The sequence below is a fragment of the Bos indicus x Bos taurus genome, chromosome 16 (assembly GCF_003369695.1).
Source record: "Bos indicus x Bos taurus breed Angus x Brahman F1 hybrid chromosome 16, Bos_hybrid_MaternalHap_v2.0, whole genome shotgun sequence".
NCBI lineage: Eukaryota > Metazoa > Chordata > Mammalia > Artiodactyla > Bovidae > Bos > Bos indicus x Bos taurus.
In genome coordinates this window covers 45,089,814-45,110,345 of record NC_040091.1, presented here as the reverse complement: position 1 = coordinate 45,110,345, position 20,532 = coordinate 45,089,814, and the positions used below count along the sequence as shown (strand labels likewise).

At 53.1% G+C, this 20,532-nt stretch overlaps 1 protein-coding gene across 12 annotated transcripts in view; it reads left to right on the top strand.

Annotated features, from left to right (window-relative positions):
* Positions 1 to 20,532, top strand: part of CAMTA1 (calmodulin binding transcription activator 1) — a 993,257-nt gene that overhangs the window by 872,877 nt on the left and 99,848 nt on the right. For all 12 annotated transcript variants that reach the window (XM_027565019.1, XM_027565020.1, XM_027565011.1 and 9 more), the window contains one exon: positions 19,885 to 20,025. In XM_027565019.1, coding sequence (XP_027420820.1) covers positions 19,885 to 20,025 — 141 coding nt within the window. The remainder of the gene's footprint in view (positions 1 to 19,884; positions 20,026 to 20,532) is intronic.

The following is a 20,532-nucleotide window of genomic DNA, read 5'->3' as shown; positions in this document are numbered from 1 at the left end:
GGTTTCTGCAGACCCAGGTCCAAGGCACTGAGACCACTATTTCATTCCATGTCCTGGGAGGTTCCAGAGACCGAGTTAGCCAGAGATTAGCCAAGGGGATGTTCCTGAGGAAAGAGACACCTTTTAAGGTGATCACCATGGTCAGAGGCTCCGGCCTGGGCCCTTCCAGCATATCTCACACACACACACAGGGGGCCCTTTCCTGTAAGTCACTCCATCACCCCAGTTCCTTCCCCCATCCTCTTGTTTGAGATGCTTCCTTCTCTCTTCATTGTCTCTACCTCCTCACATCCCCCGTTCTCAGAAGGGGCCCTTCCCCAGAAAAGTCACCCTCACCCACAGGAGCCCGATAGGAGTGCATGTCCCCACAGCAGGGGAAGGGGTTAAGCCATGAACTCCAGGCACTGGAAACAGACCTCGGTCCAACCCTGATGCCCAACAGGAGGGAACTGTGAGCGCCTTTCCAAAAGCCTGCAGTGCATCATGGGAATTATGGAAAAGTACAGCAAACTCCTCATAAGTCTAATCACACTTGGCTCTGTGGTGTCCGGGGGCGGGAGCAGCACGGTGCAGTCACTCAGGCGGTGTGTGTGTGTGTGCATGCGTGTGTGTGTGGGTCTGGTTACACGTGCACAGCCTGGAAACACGGCCCAGGAAATATGGCTCCAATAAAAGCTTTAGATGCCGATCGGGCTTGGAACACACACACAGGGCACCAGCTCCCCGTGTTTGGGGAAAGCAGAGGTGTGTGCTGCGAGCCAGGAAGGCATCAGATTTGGTTCCAGAATCAGGCGTGCCACCCAACGCCGGAGCCAAACACATTAGCTTCATCACATTTTCACATAAATCACATTCCTTCAAAGACTTCACAGTTTGATTTCCTGATGTTTCCAAATTTCCCTGCCCTACAGCAGAGCTGTCAGTGGTTCAATCAAAATGTTGTGCTTATCAGGGGTGAAGTGAAACTGCTCCTCAGCCTCTGCCTCACCTGTTGAAGGTGGGTGGGAGGATCTCACAGACCCCAGCTTCTTGCCAGACTGACTCCAAGAACTCCACCTTGACTCTTGCAGTGGTGACCTTTTGTTGCATGGGGACTTTCCTTCAGTCTGCAAACTGAAAGATGCCTCCTCCAGATTTAAAAAATGAGAGAGAGAGAGGAAAAAAATATTCAGATAACTGATAGGAATTCCCAGCATGTTTCCAAGGATGCCTTCTGTCTTTTGCAATCCCTTCAGCAGTATTTAGAATATGGGTCCTGCTTCTGTGACAAAGATAAAAGGAACAGTGGCTTAAATCTTATTTCTTTTTCACAGAGCAATTCAGGATTGATAGGGCAGCCTCACAGGGACAGGAATCGGATCAGCCATCCTGGCTCTTTCCAGCTGGTTGTTCTGCCATTCCTAGGGTACTGCCATCTTTTATGTGGCTCCATGATAGCTGCTCCAGCTCCTGCCATCATAACTGCATTCCAACCAGTGGGAAAAGAAGAAGGAGAGCAACTTTCTTAACTTTAAAGACAGGAACCAGAAGTGGCATACAACGCTTCCACTCATATGTCATTGGCTAGAATTCAGTGGTAGTCACCCCCTCGTTGGCAAGGGAATCTGGGAAGTGAAGACTTTTCTAAGTACTGACATCCTAACTTTCTCTGGAAATAAGTTCTCAGTTCTGTACTGAGTCCTTCAGTACAGCCAGGGTGCCTCTTGTAAGGCCTCAGCTGAGAAAGGCTTGGCTCAGCTTAACTCAAGGCCTGAGGATGGATACCCTGGGTTCCATCTGTCTGAGGGTTGGAGTTTTTAGAACTCAAGTGAACATGATCTAAAAGTCAGCAGGTCTCATCTTGCAAACCCCAGGGTCTGTTACAGTGCAGCTGATATGAGAGAGCACCCTCTTTGGCCCCCACACTGCCATAATGTGAGCGGGGCTGGGCAGGTGGGGTCGGCTCCTTCTCGATCAACCTTAAGTGGGAGCAATGACGGGCCAGATGAGCCCTGCACCTCAGTCCCGCCAGCCTGGCAAGAAACCTGCTCAGTGATCCTTGGCTGCCCAGAACCACAGTGGCCCAGACCCTCCACCCTCAGGAAGCCAGATGGAGCCAGTTCCCTTGGAGTGGACCCTCACCTCTGAGTGCCATGGCATTCTTCCCTGCCCCATTCCTTGGCAGCCTGGGAGGGGATAGGCATGCCAGCCGCTTCCCAGCTAGCAGGTGGCAAGGTTGTTCCATCCAGAGTGAGGGATAAAGGCAGGAGCTCTAAGCTGTGTTCTCAGCCCTTCCCCCAGCTGTCCCCACTCAGGGCTCCTCTTGGCGCACTCTAGCCAGCCAGGGAGCCCTGCATTGCCCAGCAACATGGGGCCTTCCCAGAGGCCTGCCTGGCCCCAGAGGCCATCTGGAAGCCCCACCAGCCACCTCTGGGCTTGGCTCTGCTCCCACTGCCTTCCTGGAGCCCCTCTGTTATTATTGCTCAGGGGTTCCCAGGTCTCAGTAGCACTGAGTGGGCAAAACAGGAGCACCCATGCAAATGTCCACACACTCCCGAGTGCACACATGCACACATGGCTGCCCTCACCACCCACAAGCACACACTCAGGGACACGCTCGGGAGGCAGCAGGGCAGTGCTTGATTTTCTAGTCCTTCCAGCCACACGAGCCTTCCATCACCACCACCACCACCACCTTGCCTCTGGGGCCGGAAACCAAGACCACAGCCCTCAGGTGGAGACACGGGCACCATCTGGGCCAGAGCAAGCACGTGACCGTCCCACCCCACCCCTGAGAGTGGGTGAAGTGGCAGTGGGAGTGAGGGGGGCGGATGTGCAGGACAGACCTGGGGGTGGGGGTGGATCCTGCCCTGCTCCCCCCAGCAGCGAGGGGCCTTGCACAGGCCACCCCAGCTCTGAGTAGTGCTGTCCTCCTCAGGGCAGGAGGGGTCATGGCCTCTACCCTGAAGCCCCATGGCCATCAAACTTCAATGTGGACACAAAGAATGTAGGTGTCAGGGCTGCATCCAGAGCAGGAACCCTGTCCCTTTTCCTAAAGACTCAGGAGAAGGGTGAGTGCTCAGCATTCAACCCCTGCTAAGCCTTGTGCAAGGCCACTGACGGTCCCTCAGGGACTCCTGCATCACCAACACCCACCCAGAACAGGCTTCTAGAACCTCTGCCCTGAGCCCAGCCCTGTGCTTGGGAAAGCTGCCCTGGGGGGAATGCCCAGGCCCCGCCCTCAGGAAGGCAAATCCAAGAGGTTGGACCAGCTGAGGAGGCTGAAGCAGACGGACTGAGAGCAGAGTCGATGGTTCTGCCTTCAAGTACCCAGACGTTCAGAGAACCTGGGCAGAGACAGTCAAGAGGCTTCCTGTCACCCAGCCTGGATGAACACATGGGACGGGCAGGAGGCAGGGAGGCACAAAGGAGGAAACAGGCAGACGCACACACGGGTGTGATACTGAGGTGACGTCACGCTTGAGGCTTTAAGGGCACATTACGTATGAAGTGATGGAAAGCACATGGAGTCTGAGGTGGCAGTGGTCATGTGAGCAGTGGTCACATGGTCAGTGGTCACGTGAGGCAGGAGGCCATGTTAAGGATGGGGATAGAGGCCTGTTGAGTATGAGGTACTAAAGGTCATGCTCAATGAGGAGGAGGCAGAATTCACGTGGAGTATAAGGGAGTGAAGAACATGTTGAGGAAGTCATGTTAAGTGTGAGGGAGAAAGTTATGTCAAGAATGAAGTGATAAAGTCTGTGTTGACAGTAGGATTGCAGGCCATGGTGAGTGTGGAGAGGGGTGGAGGCCATGTTGGCAGTGAGGGTGGAGGCCATGTTGGCAGTGAGGGTGGAGGCCATGTTGAGTGTGGAGAGGGTGGAGCCCATGTTGGTAGTGAGGGTGGAGGCCATGTTGAGTGTGGAGAGGGTGGAGCCCATGTTGAGTGTGGAGAGGAGTGGAGGCCATGTTGTGTGTAGAGAGAGGTGGAGGCCATGTTGGCATTGGGGGTGGAGGCCATGTCAAGGATGAGGTGATGAAGACCATGTTGATAGTGGGTGGAGCCCATTTTGAGTGTGGGGATCAAATAAGCCCTCCTAGCTGTCCACAATCAATCCTCAGTTACCCCCATCACCTTTAGTCCCTGGGCACCTTCAGCCTGTTGGGGTCTCCAGGAGCCAGGGTCTCAGCCCCTCGCATGCATTCCTGGCCTCTGTGCAGTGGTGAGGGTAGGACAGCAGGCCACGAGGACCCAGCAAAGGTAGGCGACTGGAGACAGGACCCACCCCCCCCCCCACCCCCACCCCCACCCCCCCCCCCCGCCCTCGTGCTGAGATGTGGCTGCTGCAGCAGAGACTGAAAAGAACAGAAGATGGTTCTCAGGGGCCTCTTCCAGGAGCTCCTTGCCCTGCAGGTTAAACCAACAGTGAGCTTCCTGGGTCTTCAGAGCCCCCACCCTTTCCTCTCCCTCCCCGGGGAGACCTCACTGCTGTAACAACCCTCGGGTTGTATAGTCAAGACGTCTGTTGTTTTCTCATCATTTTCCAGACAAAGACCAAAGCCCCAGTAAGAGGGGCGGTGTTTATTTGTTTTGCTTTTTTGCTTAGATTGTAATCCTGGTGATTATAGAACATCAGGAAGTAAAATCAACAAAGGCTTTCCTTTCTGGGCCCCCACCGGCAAACCGGTTCTTGGTCGACTAGCGCCACCTGGTGGCCTGCATCAGCGGAGCAGCTCAGATGCAAGCTGTCTGGAGGAGCCCTGCTCCCCAGCCTCGGGCAGGCAGGGGCCACGATGCATCCGTGCCTGTGGACCTGGTGTCGGGGACCTGCTCTGTGGGTACGGGTGGGGCTGGAACAATGAGGCTCAGGGAAGCTATACTTCCCTCCTTCTCAACCCCCAACCCCACCACCCCATTCCTGCCAGTCATCTGTGGCCCATAGAACTTGGACACAGACATTGTCTCAGTGCCAGGAGCAGCGGTCCCCATCAGAACCTCTGGAGCAGGTTGCTGGTAGGCAGACTCCTGTACCCCACTCCCACCCCTGCCCTCAACACATTCTGATTCCACAGGTCAGGATTGGGCCCTAGGAACATTTATTTTCTAACAAGCAAGATTCTCCTGCTTCTTGCAAGGAGAACTTCTAACCCAGTTTCTGGCAAAAGGCCAGCCAAGGAGCCCTGCCATGGAGATCAGGGTCGGCCCCTTGGTGGGGCCACAGGCCTCCTTGAGCATCAGCTGTTTCTCAGATTCAGGAGGAAGGGAGGCTTGAGGGAATGCTGCTCTCAAACTTGCACAAACAACATGGTGTATCATTTCTGGCTATTTCAGGACCCGGTGACGCCTTTCCAGACTCTAGGTTAAGACATGGTATCTACATAAGGAGTTTCCTTGGGTTGAAAATTAGATGTTAGGACCAAGAACATAATGGGGTCTTGCCAAACACTTATTGACTTGAAGTTATTCTGAAACTGTTAGATGGTGTTTCAGGGGGCTCCAAAGAGCTCCAGTCCTTTATGTCTCAGCACAGAAAGAATTCAGTGAGAGGCAAAGTGATAGATAAGAAGTGACTTATTAGAATAGAATGCTTATGAGGCTTACAAGCAGGCAGGCAAGAGGGAGCTACCCTAAAAACTTACTGGTCTGCAGTTTCATAATCAAAAGAAAAGTGGGGAGGGAGAGAAGACAAAGACCACCTTCTTCCTCGTTTTTGAGTTCATATCAAGCTCCTCCTCCAGGTTGAGCAGGAGAGTTTTCTTGTCCCCACACCATCAAGCCCAGACAGCATGACACTATGGAAAAAATATTTCAGGTCCCAGTACAATGAGGGTCTTTACTGTGAAATGTCATCTTTCCACAAATTATTGTTTTTTATGTGGGCAGAGAACATGTCCTAGGGGTCATTAACTTACTGAGCTTACTGAGCAGGATGTGGGTCTCAGGCCACCATTATTTTATTGTTTGGTGGGGGGGCGGGATGTTTCCTCCTTCTGCTGCATGAATTTTATTGCTAAGCAACCCTGCTTGGTCTTGTGGGTAAGCAAACCTGCTTTCTTGAGTGATCATTAGCTTACAGGGGTCTCTCATATTTTTTCTCTTCTTATAACCCCCTAGTAGGGTTAACTATTTAATCACCTACTTTGTCCCCTTAGTCCCTATTGATGAGAAGCCCTGGGACACTGTAAAGAGGAGCACATCAGTGTCCCCTTGGGGGGCCCGGGGCCCAGGACCTAGGCTCTGTCTTAAGTGCAGGGGCATTCATCAGTGCACAGAGCCCGCAAGACCCAGAGGTCCCCCTTCCCTGCCTGTGTCAGCTGGATTTGGAGTCACTGGGGGAGCGGTTCGGTGGTTCACAGGGGGAGTGGTTCAGTGCAGGAGGACCAGGGGAGGATTTCCCTGCCCAGCCTTGCCTGTCCCTGTGGTTAGGAGCTGCTGAGATGAAGAGCTGGCAGGGTGGGTCTCCTTACGTTCACTCTTCTCCACTGGAATGCCTTCTGGCACCTCCCAGCCCTGCATGAGGGAGAGCAGGCAGTGCAGAGACAGGAGAGAGACAAGGCTGATTTTTTTTTTTTTGATTGAAGTATAATTTGATTTATAAGTGATGTGTTAGTTTTAGGTGTATAGCACAGTGACTTCAGTTCATTTCAGTTCAGTTGCTCAGTCGTGTCCGACTCTTTGCAACCCCATGGACTGCAGCACACTAGGCTTCCCTGTCCATCACCAGAGCTTACTCAAACTCATGTCTATGGAGTCAGTGATGCTATCTAACCGTCTCAATATCTGTCATCCCTTCTCCCACCTTCAATCTTTCCAAGCATCAGGGTCTTTCCCAATGAGTCAGTTCTTTGCATCAGGTGGTCAAAGTATTGGAGCACAGTGAATCAGATGGAGATATATAGATATAACAGATCTATATATAATATATCTATATTTCAGCTTTCAGCTTTCAGCTCCCGTGGTGGCTCAGCAGTAAAGAATCTGTCTGCAATGCAGGAGATCTGGGTTTGATCCCTGGGTCGGGAAGATCCCCTGAAGGAAGACATGGCAACCCACTCTAGTACTCCTACCTAGAGAATCCCATGGACAGAGGAGCCTGGCAAGCTACAGTCCATAGGGTCACACAGAGTCGGACATGACTGAAGCGACTAAGCAGCAGCAACATTGATATCTTCCCTGGTGGCTTTGGATATAGGGGCTTCTCTGGTCGCTCAGACAGTAAAAGAATCTGCCTGTGATGCAGGAGACCAGGGTTTGACCCCTGGGTCAGGAAGATCCCCTGGAGAAAGGAATGGCTACCTACTCCAGTATTCTTGCATGGAGAATCCCATGGACAGATGAGCCTGGTGGGCTACAGTCCATGGGGTCATCAAGAGTTGGACATGACTGAGAAACTAAACACACACACGCAAATAAATATATAGATATCATCACCAACTCAGTGGACGTGAATCTGAGCAAACTCCAGGAGACAGTGAAGGACAGAGGAGCCTGGTGTGCTGCTGTCTGTGGGGTCACAAAGACTAAGACACAGCTAAGTGACTGAACAACAACAATAGATATAGTTACATAAGTGTGTGTGTGTGTGTGTGTGTCTCACATTCTTTTGCATTACAGATTATTACAAAATACTGAGTAAATTGTGCTATTATACATAGCAGTATGTATATGTTAATCCCCAAACTCCTAATTTATCCCTCCCTTTGGTAACCATTGGCTTCTCAGGTGGCTCAATGGTAAAGAATCCACCTGCCAAGGCAGGAGACACAAGTTTGATCCCTGGGTGGGGAAGATCCCCTGGAGAAGGAAATGGCAACCTGTGGTATTCTTGCCAGGGGAAATTCCATGGACAGAGTAGCCTGGTGGGCTACAGTCCATGGTGTTGCAAAAGAGTCAGATAGGACTTAGCAACTAAAGAACAACTGGTAACCATAAGTTTGTTTTCTGTGTCTGTGAATCTCTGTTTTGTAAATAAGTTCATTTGTATCTTTTCTTTTTAAGACTGCACAGATAAGCTGTGCCATATGATATTTGTCTTTCTCTGTCTGGCTTACTTCACTTAGTAGGATAGGCTGATTTAAAAACGGGCTGACTTTCTTTTTCTGCTCTGCTGGGAGGATCCAGGTGGTTTTGCAAATATGCCTTTCTCCCTCAGGCTAAATTTTATTTAGCTGATTTGGCCCCCAGACTGGAGCGCTAAGAGAAATGGTTCTTTTGATTTCCTGTCTCTCCCTGGCTACTTGCCTTTCAAGGCCACTTGGGCGCCATGCACCCCCTGCTTTTACAGAATTCCCCCATTCCAACTCTGCCACCCACTGATTCCGTAGGCTTTGATGGGGACCTCTCTGTGGTGGTGTTGGGGAGTGCCTGACTGCCTCCTAGGGCTGACACAGCCCTGCTCTAGCTGGGGGGGTGATTTTTTTCAACTTGGAATTTGTTGCCAGCCTTTTAGTCCCCAGATTTTCAGCTTCTCTTTGAAGATAGAAGGTTCTGGCCCACATCGTTAGGAGCCAGGGGCAGCTACCCCCTTTCTAGGGCACCTGCCTACCTGCAGGCACCATGTCTGAGCATACGGAGGAGGTGTCTGAGACCAGGGTCTCCCAAAAGAAAGATGGAAACCATGCAGAACGCCACCTGGTCCCTGCCCCCACTGCTAGTGGCCTGGAGGGGCTGGTGGACAGCCGGTTCCTCCCACCACCTCTGCCCCTGGGCAGAGCCTGTGAGAAGACGGTGCAGTTGAGCCCAAAAGAGAAGATTCAGAGCTCACGTGGTTCCCAGGTGAAGGAGAAAATCTCAAGCTTCCTCTCCCCTTGCCAAATAGGGCTTCCACTCAACATCACTAGACAATCAGAGAACCTCAAGGGCTTCACGCTCTCACTATAGCACGAAGAATTCCCCGCCTCGGCAACAATGCCACTCAGCAAGTCAGGACATTCTCCAAGCCTTGAATGGCTCCACGATGCATATCCTTGGCCCAGCTAGCGGGACCAGCACAGAAACACTCAGCCAAGGCCACTTTTTAATGCCGCAGAGCCCCTAGGAGATTGCCTGTGAGGTCAAGTGAGGATGTAGAGGAAGCTCTATTCCCCCGTGGCCTGAATCTCCTGCTGTGATGCCTGAGCAACCCAAACCAGCTCCCTACCCTCCCACCCGAGGTCCCTCCCACCTGGAAGAAGTCCCCAGACCCTCTGCCTTTCCCTGGACTTGTTCACTGTCGGAATACAGCTGATGCCTCCTGGTAGAAGATGGTAAAAGGTTGGAGGGTGGATCTTGTGCCCCACGTCCTCAGAACCAGGAATTACAAGCTCACTTGGGGCACAGCCCACGTGTCCCACACACATATGCCATCCAGTCCCTGCCCTGCTCAGCCTCCATACCTCTCAAGATGAGATTTCTGAAAATGTTGTCCTCAGGACCCATAGGAGAATGAGAGCTGAGGGTGAGATGGGCAAGTTGAATCGTATGTGGGTGTCTGGATATGAGAAGTTAAAGCTAATGAAAATTTTATCCAGTTGAACCAAGAAATCAGAAGCTGGGCCTTTATTCCTGTCAACAAGAATACAGTGAAAATTAAACCAACGCGGCTGCCATTTCCCATTGACCTTGTTGCCATAGAGACAGCCTTCTAGTGTCAACAACTGGGAGACATCTAAACGGGCTCATTCAGGCCCCGAGAGGAACGTGAGGGTCCCTCTCCCGCCCGCCTCTGTCACGTGGTTCTTCTGTGGGATGACCACATTTCTGGGTTGCCTGGGAGCCTCCAGGGGACACCATTGTCCAGACAAATTATCACAGTGCCCGTTTTGGTCTCCAAGGTGACCTTTCGGGACAGCAGTTAAACGGTCGCCTCTGGGGGTCTTTATGGAGAGTTGAGTCCCTGGGCAGGAACTGAACGAGCCCAGGTTGATGGCAGCCAGGAGAAAGGTCCCCTCCATAAGCCTCTATCAAGAGGTGGGAGGATTTTCTTTGTCACCAACATGCCACTTGTCACCTGCTCACCATAGCACCAAGCAATCTCCTCCTATGTAAAGAAGGCCAAATATCCATCCCAGCAGGTGCCATCTTTGCTGTTGCCTTGGTGACCCAAGCTCCAGCTATCCTTCCAGAAGTTACTGCCCCACAAAGGAGGGCAGGCAGTTGCTCTCCCCAGGTCCCAGTGCCACTGTGGGGTGAGGGGACTTCCAGAGTACTTCTCTAATTCTTTTCCAAAGTGTTCCAGGCATGACATTTCAGAGCAGAAATGGTCACCTCACTCAGGGCCATCAACCCTGTCCTGCTCAGACCTCCTGTGGATGCCACCCAATCAGAACCCCAGGGTGTGGGGGCCCGCTTTTGACTTCAAGTCCAGTGGGGAACAGAAACGTGTCATCAGGTGAACCCATGAGAGGCACCAATTTTACAGACAAGGAAACTGAGGCCAAGAGGAATCAAAGATCTGCCCAAGATCACACGCCTGTGAGGAAAAGAGCTGCAGCCACTGGGGCCCACGACCCCCCAGCCACCGTGGTCGTGCCAACCTGCATCCCACAGGTTCTGGACGTTCCTGAATCCCAGCCCTTCTTTTTTGTACAGCTGGCTGGGCACTGAACTCACAAGTTTTTTCCTGGCCCTTCAGGAAATTTCCACCACTGCCCAGGGTCCCCACAGTGAGAAGAAATGTTTGAGACTTCTGCAGACAATCAAGACGGCTACCCCTGGACCCTACCCCCTACCTGCCACCCCCTTCTGTGACTCCATGGATGCCTTCTCCACTCCACCCCACCCCCAGTGACTAGAAATCCAAGCAAAGAGACAAACGCTGCCCCCATAAATCCCACATTTTCCGGAAAGAGTCTTTCTTCAGGCTCCCTGTCTTTCATAGAAATTTCCCCGAAACTCATCAACAAAGATCAGTATAGTCAAAGCTATGGTTTTTTCCAAGTAGACCTGTACAGATGTGAGAGCTGGACCATAAAGAAGACTGAGCGCCGAAGAACTGATGCATTCGAACTGTGGTGCTGGAGAAGATTCTTGAGAGTCCCTTGGACAGCAAGGAGATCAAACCAGTTAATCCTACAGGAAATCAGCCCTGAATATTCATTGGAAGGACTGATACTGAAGCTGAAGCTCCCATACTTTGGCCACCTGATGCAAAGAGCTGACTCACTGGAAAAGACCCTGATGCTGGGAAAGAATGAGGGCAGGATGAGAAGGAGATGACAGAGGATGAGATGGTCAGACTGCATCACTGACTCAATGGACATGAGTTTGAGCAAGCTCTGGGAGATGGTGAAGGATAGGGAAGTCTGGCGTGCTTCTGTCCATGGGGTCACAAAGAGTCAGACATGACTTAGCGACTGAGCAGCAACATCCCAGTGGGCTGCAATGAACAAGGCCAGGCACGACTCCAGGAGCCCCAGCAGTCTCGGTCTTGGTGCTGAGATGTTCTCCTTGCACAGACTCCCCCCGTCTCTTCCAAGAGCAGGTGCACAGCAGGCCCTGCCTCCCACTTCCTGCCCCGCCCCTGGGAGCCCAAGGCAGGCTTCCTCTGTCCTGGTCTGGGTGGCACGGTCAGCTCTGGGCTGCACATTCCCACCCTGCTGCCCAGCTGGCCCTGTCCCAGGCGAGAATGATCTTGAAGGGAGAGCCAGAGGCTTTAGAACTTCTGTCCCCTCCCCACCCCCAGCCCACCTGGCCCTTCTGAGAAAACCAGGCCCCTCCAGAGTCAGAGAGGGCAGGAGACAGCAGGGCAGTGAGGGGCAGCCCCTGGCCCAGCCCCAGGGCCGGTCTGAGTTTCCTGCACACTCACCAGCCCCCAGGAAATCCGAACCCATCTCTCTAAGACGTGAAGCCAGTGGAAGGAACCCCTGACCTTCTGATAGGCGTTACCCTCCCTTCTCCACCCATATTGAACCGTCCAAGCCATTCCTTGGTCTGGGAGGGATGCAGGCTGGGAAGACCCATGGGAGGCAGATGGCCCAGCGGACCACTACAACCCCTCCCCACCCCCACTTATGGGCTGTGTGACCTTGGGCAAGTGACATAACTTTCTTGAGTCTTGATTCTCACATTAATAACATGGGACAATAATGCTGCCTCAAAGGTCATTGAGAGATGAGAGATGTAATCTCTAGACCAATGAGCCTCAAATTCCCAGCATTAGTTTCCCTAGATGATAGAACACAGATCTGAGCCCCACCTCAGAATCTCTGATTCATCACTGGGCTAGCGAGGGGATGTGTCTTCTGACATCCAAGTGATTATACCATGGCTCGGACCACACTTTGAGAACAACTGCCCAATGCCCTGTCCACAGTAGATACTCAATCCAGGGTAGGTATTATTGTGATTTATTTCTTTTTATAATGGAATTAACACAGAAAGAACCTAACAAATTACTTGGCATGTAGTGTAAGTTCAGTAAACATTTTTTTGTTGTTGTTATTATTGAGATGTGAGCTATGCTTCCAGTTCATTGGGAGAATTAATGAACAGATAAAACAAAAAGAGAGCAATGCTGGAGAGGGTGTGAGGAACCGAGAAACTACACATTCATTCATTCACTCCACCCATGTTCACTGTTTTTTTATTTTGGGGGGGCTCCAAAATCACTGCAATGGTGACTGCAGCCATGAAATTTAAAGACACTTGCTCCTTGGAAGAAAAGTTATGACAAACCTAGACAGCATATTAAAAAGCAGAGGTTTTACTTTGCTGACGAAGGTCCATCTAGTCAAAGCTATGGTTTTTTCCAGTAGTCACGTATGGATGTGAGAGTTGGACTATAAAGAAAGCTGAGCACTGAAGAATTGATGCTTTTGAACTGTGGTGTTGGAGAAGACTCTTGAGAGTCCCTTGGACAGTAAGGAGATCAAACTATTGCTATTGCTAAGTCACTTCAGTCATGTCGGACTCTGTGTGACCCCATAGACGGCAGCCCACCAGGCTTCCCCATCCCTGGGATTCTCCAGGCAAGAACACTGGAGAGGGTTGCCATTTCCTTCTCCAATGCATGAAAGTGAAAAGTGAAAGTGAAGTCGCTCAGTCATGTTCGACCCTCAGCGACCCCATGGACTGCAGCCTTCCAGGCTCCTCCATCCATGGGATTTTCCAGGCAAGAGTACTGGAGTGGGGTGCCATTGCCTTCTTCAAAGGAGATCAAACTAGTCAATCCTAAAGGAAATCAGTCCTGAATATTCATTGGAAGGACTGATGCTGAAGCTGAAACTCCAATACTTTGGCCACCTGATTCAAAGAACTGACTCATTGGAAAAAACCCTGATGCTGGAAAGATTGAAGGCAGAAGGAGAAGGGAACAACAGAGGATGAGATGGTTAAATGGCATCACCAACTCAATGGACATGAGTTTGAGCAGGCTCCAGGAGCTGATGATGGACAGGGAAACCTGGCGTGCTGCAGTTCATGGGGTCACAAAGAGTCGGACAGGACTGAGTGACTGAACTGAACTGATGTTCACTGAGCATCTTCTATGTGCCAAGAATCATTCAAAGCATGGAGAATAGAACAGGGCCCTTGAACAACATCCTGTCCCCATGATTCAGACTCTGGCTTTAGTGGGGACCAGAGCTGGAGTAACCAGGAGGGCCTCCAGGGCGAGGTGACACTTGAGCTGGCATGTGCTAGATGGAAGGGTAAGATTTAGATGTTCATGGACAGATGAATGGATAAAGAAGCTGTGGTACATATATACAGTAGAATATTAGTCATAAAAAGGAATGCATTGGAGTCAGTTCCAGTGAGGCGGATGAACCTAGAGCCTATTATACAGAGTGAAGTAGGTCAGAAAGAGAAAATAAATATTGTATATTAATGCATATGTATGGAATCTAGAAAGATGGTACTAATGAGCCTGTTTGCAGGGGAGCAGAGGAGACACAGAACAGACTTGTGGACACAGGGGGAGAAGAAGAGGGTGGGAAGAATTGAGAGGGTAGCACTGAAACATACACTACCATGTGTAAAATAGATAGCTGGTGGGAATTTCCTATATGACTCAGGGAGCTCAAGCCCAGTGCTCTGCGACAACCTAGAGGGATGGATTCATGGTGATGTATGGCAGAAACTACCACAGTATCGTAAAGCAGTTTTGTTGTTGTTCAGTCACTAAGTCTTGTCCGACCCTTTGCGACCCCATGGACTGCAGCACAGCAGGCTTCCCTGTCCTTCACTATCTCCCAGAGTTTGCTCAAATTCATATCCATTTAGTCGGTGAGGCTATCTAACCATCTATCCTCCAATTAAAAATCAGTAAATTTTTAGAAAGTGAGAAAAGAAAAAGGCAGCAGCAAAAGTGAGGTCAAAAGCTCAGCCTCTGGGCGCCGGTGCCAAATCCAATCTCAGAGACAGAGTTTTGTGTAAAGTAGAGAAGAATAGCTTTTTTGCTTCGCCAGGCAAAAGGGGGACACAACGGGCTCCTGCCCTGCAAAGCTGTGTGTCCTCACCCAGGAGGATCTGGTGAGGAGTCTTATAGCATTGATTCAAGGGTGGGGCTGCTGACAAGAACAGGCTGTGTGCAGGGTCTGTGCAGGCCCTCCAGTCTGCTCTCGGGTGATCTTCTTGATGAGCTTTTCTGATTTCTCCCCTCTGGACTCAGGTGATTCCTTGGCTGTTCCTCCCTTGATTAGCAACTGTTTGAACCTGCCCTTTGGGACTCAGGGAAGGTCGTGGAGACTGGAGTCTGCTCCCTACAAACAAGGAGCAGGGAACAGAGGGGAACCCAGGAGCCCCAGAGTCCTGCTCAATTTAAAAAGGAGGCATTCCAGAAAGATCTCAGGGCCCCTCGAATGTACACACCCTATGTGTGCAGCAGAAAGGGCAGGGTGGGTCTCTCCTGGCTAATAGAACCCTAGCCAGGAAGCCTGGGGATGGGGAGGCCTGAGCCCTGATGGCATACGGGCATGCACAGTCGCTCAGTCGTGTCCAACTCTTTGCCACCCCATGGACTGTAGCCTTCCGGGCTCCTCTGTCCATGGGATTTCCCAGGCAAGAATACTGGAGTGGGTTGCCATTTCCTCCTTCAGGGGATCTTCCCAACCCAGGGGATGAAAGCTGCATCTCCTGCAGCTTCTGTATTGGCAGGTGGATTCTCTACCACCAGGCCACCTGGGAAGCCCAAGCCCTGATGGAAACTATTAATGTATTAATTGGTCATCTGGGGCTGCCATAACAGAGCACCACAGCCTGGGCGGCTTGAGCCATAGGAATCTATTTCTCATATTCTGGAGGCTACAAGTCCAAGGTCAAGGTGTGGGCAGGGCTGGTCTCCAGTGAGACCCCTCCCCTTGGCTGACAGAAGGCCGCCTTCTCGCTGTGTCCTCACATGACTTCTGTGTGCTCACTCCCAATGTCTCTTCCTCTTCTTATAAGGACACCAGTCCTATTGGACTAGGATCTACCCTTGGGACCTCATTTACCTTAATTAACTCCTGAAAGGCCCTGTCTCCAAATATACTCAAATTGGAGGTCAGGGTTTCAAAATTAAGAATTTGGGGATACACATTTCTGTCCACAGTGGGTGACAGGGCGGCTCAGTGTGGGGTCAAGTTAAGCCTGCCTGGCCAAAGCTCTCCACCACCACTCCCCAAAATTGGGAAGGAGCAGACATAACCCTTGTCTAACAGCCAGCCCCTGGCAGGGGCAGGGGGTGCCTCACCCGTGCATCTTCCCCAGCCCCGCCTCCAGATCTCAATTACACTCTTCCTGGTGGTTGGCCACCTCTTGGGTGAATTGCTCATCTGAAGATACCCCCCAAGCGTGGTGCCATGCTGTTGTCATTGATTTCATTTTGATGATTCAGATTAGTGTTCCCGCGGCTGCCTGGCTGCAGGAGGTCGTTAGGGTGAGCCTTGTGGATAGGCCGGGTCAGCGCTGTCGGCTCACAGACCAGTCCTCCCACCGGGCCTGCTGTAGGCCGCCCGGCAGAGCCAGTGTGGGGTTCCCTGGGCAGCAGCAAGACTGTGGCGGCGCTGCAGGAGTGCCCTGCCGCACCCCTTTCTGCTGGCCAGTGTGGCCCTTTGGCCACTTTCTGTCCTGTGCAGGCCTGTGAGGAATCACCCACACCTATCTTCCCCATCCCTAGTACCTCCCTGCCCTAGCCTTCCTGGGCACATCACCTAAGCAGCCAGGGAGCATAGCCCAGGCCTCCTCGTGTATGGGTGGCTATAGAGGCCCCCCTCTGCCTGGAATTCGGCAGGAAACACTCAGCCTCCTCCTCCACCCCAGGCAGGGCTGCCAACTGTGGTCTGGGAATCAGGAGCCCTGAGCCCTCAGGAGAGCAGAGGGCACGAGGTGGCCCAGAGCCACCAGGAGGTGACTTGGAGGGGAGGGGGAATTCCCTCTTCTCTTTCTGTGAGCCCCCACCCCAGGTCATGACCTTACCTTTCATCAACTGTACTTTCAATGCAGTTTCCCTTCTGCTGCTTTTATGAAGGGGGAGGGGCGGTGGAGGGGGAGGGGCCAGCGCACGTGTAGTAACCTTCCTTCCGCAGAGCTCTTTTCCCCATAGAAATCTCCTTTCCCGCTGATTCATTACGTGTCAGGAAGCGGAGCGTGACATGTTAAAAGCCGTCTTGATAGTATTTGATATTCAGTACTAACAGCTCACCACCTCCAAGGAGGGGGGGTTTTCTCCCCGCCCCCACCGGAGTGGGAGGGAGACAATTTGCATATTGGATGCGCTAAGACAGTAGGCAATTTGCATTTAGCATCCAGAAATTCTCTGCTTGCAATCTGTCACCCTTCACTGGGTTTTCATTTTATAACCTTTACAACATAAGGAGACAAGCAAGAGGCAGAGAGAACTCGGGAGCCGCACCCTCATGAGGGCCAGAGGAGACTGGTCTCAGTGGCAGTTGTCAGCACAGGGGTCCTGGTCAGAAATGCCAGAACATTCCAGCAAAGGTGACTGCCCATCTGGGGATTAGCGAAGCCGCTCAACCCCAGGACCTCAGAGCTTTGGGTAGGGAGTTGCCAAGTGGCCAGATGCCTGGGGCGGGGGTGGGGGGGGGGGTTGCCTGAGCCCAGCTCATCTCCCCAGAGATTCGAGTTCAGACTCATGGAAAGTTTTCCCTGAGAACACCTGGTCTGGCTTTGCAATGAGCACCTGCTCCAAGCCCTCCCACAAGGAAACACACTGCAAGGAGCTCTGGAAATGTTTCTGGTCCCAGGCTTGCAGAACCTGCAGGCTCTGGGCCCAGGACAGAGCTCTGTGACTGTCATCCTGACTGCAAGGGAGGAACTCATGCAGGGCTTTAGAAACAAGCCTGGGCACCCCCTCTGGAACCCCCACACTGGGGCAGGGAATGGACAGCTGGAAGGCCATCTGTGTGTACTGCGGTTCAAGGAAAGGGGTCCTGAGTCCTGCCCTCTGGGCCCCACCCTGCCCCCCAGCTTCTGTTTTCTCATCTATAAATTGAGGATTCTGGAAAAGGTCCTGAGCCAAGGGAGATCCTGGGAATGGATGTCAGGCCCTGACCCCAATTCCTACCTGAGCCAGGCCCCTCCCACTGTGATCCGTTTTCCATAGTGGATTTCTAGGCAGAGGTTATTTGAGAAAATCACTCCAAGACTATGACGGGGTTTGCAAACCCCTGGCCTGGGCTGTGCCTTCCAGCTTCCAGGCAGGAGGCCCTGAGTCAGCAGGAGCTCAAACCTCCTGGGGCTGCTGGAGAATTTCCCAGGGGATCCCAAGGAGAGACGCCGTCCACCTGCGGAAAGGTGGGCTGTAAATCCCTGACCCCTGAACATCGCCATCACAAAGATTCTGAACAGGCACCCACAGCTTCAAATCCAGGCAGCTGAGCTAGCTTGGAGCAGAAGCCACTCAGCCAGTACCCTGTCTTGATGACCCGTCACAATTCAGGACCCGCCTGGCACAGGGCCTGGCCCTAGTGCTGTCGAAGGTTCAGGAAGCAGAGGAGCCAGAGGCTCATCAGAATGGAGTGGAGGTCAAGGATGCTGGACAAACACCTGGGACAGTGCACACAGAAGCAAAGCAGTGCTCCTGAGGGAGTCCCAGCAGATCACAACACTCACGCGGGATTTCTTTGAAAAACCACTGAAGTTCTATAGGAAGGTGCTGACGAGCAGCAGAGACGTGAGATGGGCAGCACCATGGAGTTCTCCCTGCCCGTTCCAAGGCTGAGCCGCCTGTGGATGTCCCGGCCTGTTCGCCTAGCATCAGCCGACCCGCAGGGCAGGGCCAGCATCCCGTGTGTGTGTTGCCACCATGGCATTACCGTTAACGGTGATGACAACAGCTACTCTTGGTGGGGACCACACAGACTGCCAAGCAGGAGATCGGGGTTTCCCCCAGGCCACCCTGTGAGGTGGCTACTCTTGTTGCAGATGAGGAAACTGAGGCTCAGAGAAGTTTAGTGACTTGCCCAAATTCACACTGCAAGTAAAGACCAAAGCCTGGGCTCCAATCCAGGTCTGAATCCAATCCAGCTCTCACCTGCTCTGTGTTAGTCGGTCAGTTGTGTCCGACTCTTTGTGACCCCATGGACTGTAGCCCACCAGGCTCCTCTGTCCAGGAAATTCTCCAGGAAAGCATACTGGAGTGAGTTGCCATTTTCTACTCCAGGGGATCTTCCTGACCCAGGGATCAAACCCAGGTCTTCCGTATTGCAGGCAGATTTTTGACTATCTGTGTCACCAGGGAAGTTACCTGCTGTGTAGATTTTCCCTACGTGTTTCCTTATGCCCCTCACAAAGCAAAGGAAGGCTTTGCAAGTTGTGACAGTTCTTTGCCTGGAGTTCATGTGAGACCAGCTTAACCAATGAAGAAAGGAAACTGTTCTTTCCTGGCAAAGCCCCTGATCTCTCCCTACTCTGACCCTATGCCCTGATTCCCTGTGCTTCCTCCCAGACTATAAGCTCCCAGCATCCCCCCCTCAGAGGGACCTGGGTCCCTCCTGCAACCCCCAGTACCAGCCCGAACCCTGAGGCTGTGAATTCACTGCCTCTGGGCCCATGCCCCCTGGACCCACCAGAGAGAGCTGGGCTGTGCCATGTGCCCAACATGCCAACCCTGGCTCAGCCGCCTTTCGGCCGGGTCTGCTTCAGCTGAGAAAGGACAGCAGGGCAAGTGGGCGTGAAGCTCAGTCAGTCCACACACTCAGCCAGGCAGGTCGTTTATTTTAGACCTCCAGCCCCGTCCTGCCAGACAGGTGGGGAGCCCACCCTCAGCCATCCCGGGCCCCCACTCCAACACCAGGGATGGCAGCGGTCCAGGGTAGAGGAGGGGCGAGCTGAAACTGCAGGGCGGTCATCCAAGTGGCCAGTCATCATCAGTGGGCACCCGCTGTCCAGGCCATGTGGGCCCTTCAGTCCACCCCCTTCTCGCCCAGCTCAATCTGCAGACCCTTGAGGCTGAGAAGTCTGGTGAGAGCAGGAAGCTGGAGTGCCCCTTCTGCCAGGGTTGGCCATGCATCCTGCTGGGAGCCGGACTCCCCAGCCACCATCTCTCCACGTCTCCACAGCCTGCACTCTGGGGAGGTCCCTAGGCCTCCCGGACCTCTCCTTCCCCACCCTCGCTCTCTGTGCCTCCACTCCACGACCCTTTGAAGAACCACCAGATCCACTTGAGCTTTGCAAAACCAAAGCGACTCTCTGGGCGATCCCTCCCAGCACGGCACCACAGGAAGCAAGGATGGGAGAAGGGGTGGGGGGTGGGGGTAGAGGGTACGGAGCTCCCCAAGGGAGGGGCTGTGATGGGGCAGCCTGGTTTCCCCCTCTTTCCTCCCTTCTCCCCTCCTACGGGCATTGCTTTGTGATGCTTGGAGTCAGCCTGCCAGCAGAAAGGGGGCCACGCTCCGGGAGGGCTCAGGCCCCATCCCTCCCAGGACCTCCCCCAGGCACAGGTGGCCTCTGACCTCACCACCCCTCGCCCGCCTCTCTCCCCACAGTCCACGGCATCAAGTGGACGTGCAGCAACGGGAACAGCAGCTCGGGCTTCTCGGTGGAGCAGCTTGTGCAGCAGATCCTCGACAGCCACCAGACCAAGCCGCCACCACGGACTCACAACTGCCTCTGTACCGGCAGCCTGGGTGAGCCAGGCCGCCAGCGGGCATGCGGGCGAGGGGAGCTCCCAGGCAGTGGGTGTGACGTCCAGGAGGGGAGAGGGGTCAGCCACGAGCCAGGCCACAGCACCCACGGTAACTCTCCTTCATCTTGCCTGGCTAGGCTGGTGAGGCTGGTGGAGCTGGTGGGGCTGGTGGGGCTGGTGGGGTTGATGAAGCTGGTGGGGCTGGTGGGACTGGCGAGGTTGGCAGGGCAGCCTCCTTTGGGCAGGAGAGAACAGTCTCCAGATAAACACCTCCTTTTGGAAGGTGCTGTGAGCAGCACAGTCAGGAGTGCGTGGGGTTGGGCCACCGTCCACATCCACCCGCCCCAGGTGCCTTCCAGGCCTCAGGATCTCAGGCATCAGAGGCAGGAGCCAGGTCCCCAAGGCACTGGGCCAACAGAGGCTTTTCCAGGGAGTCAGCCTTGAGTCAGTAGGACCGCTCAAGCTAAACCTCTAGCTTTCACCTCTGCCTCCTCCAAGAACGCAGTGT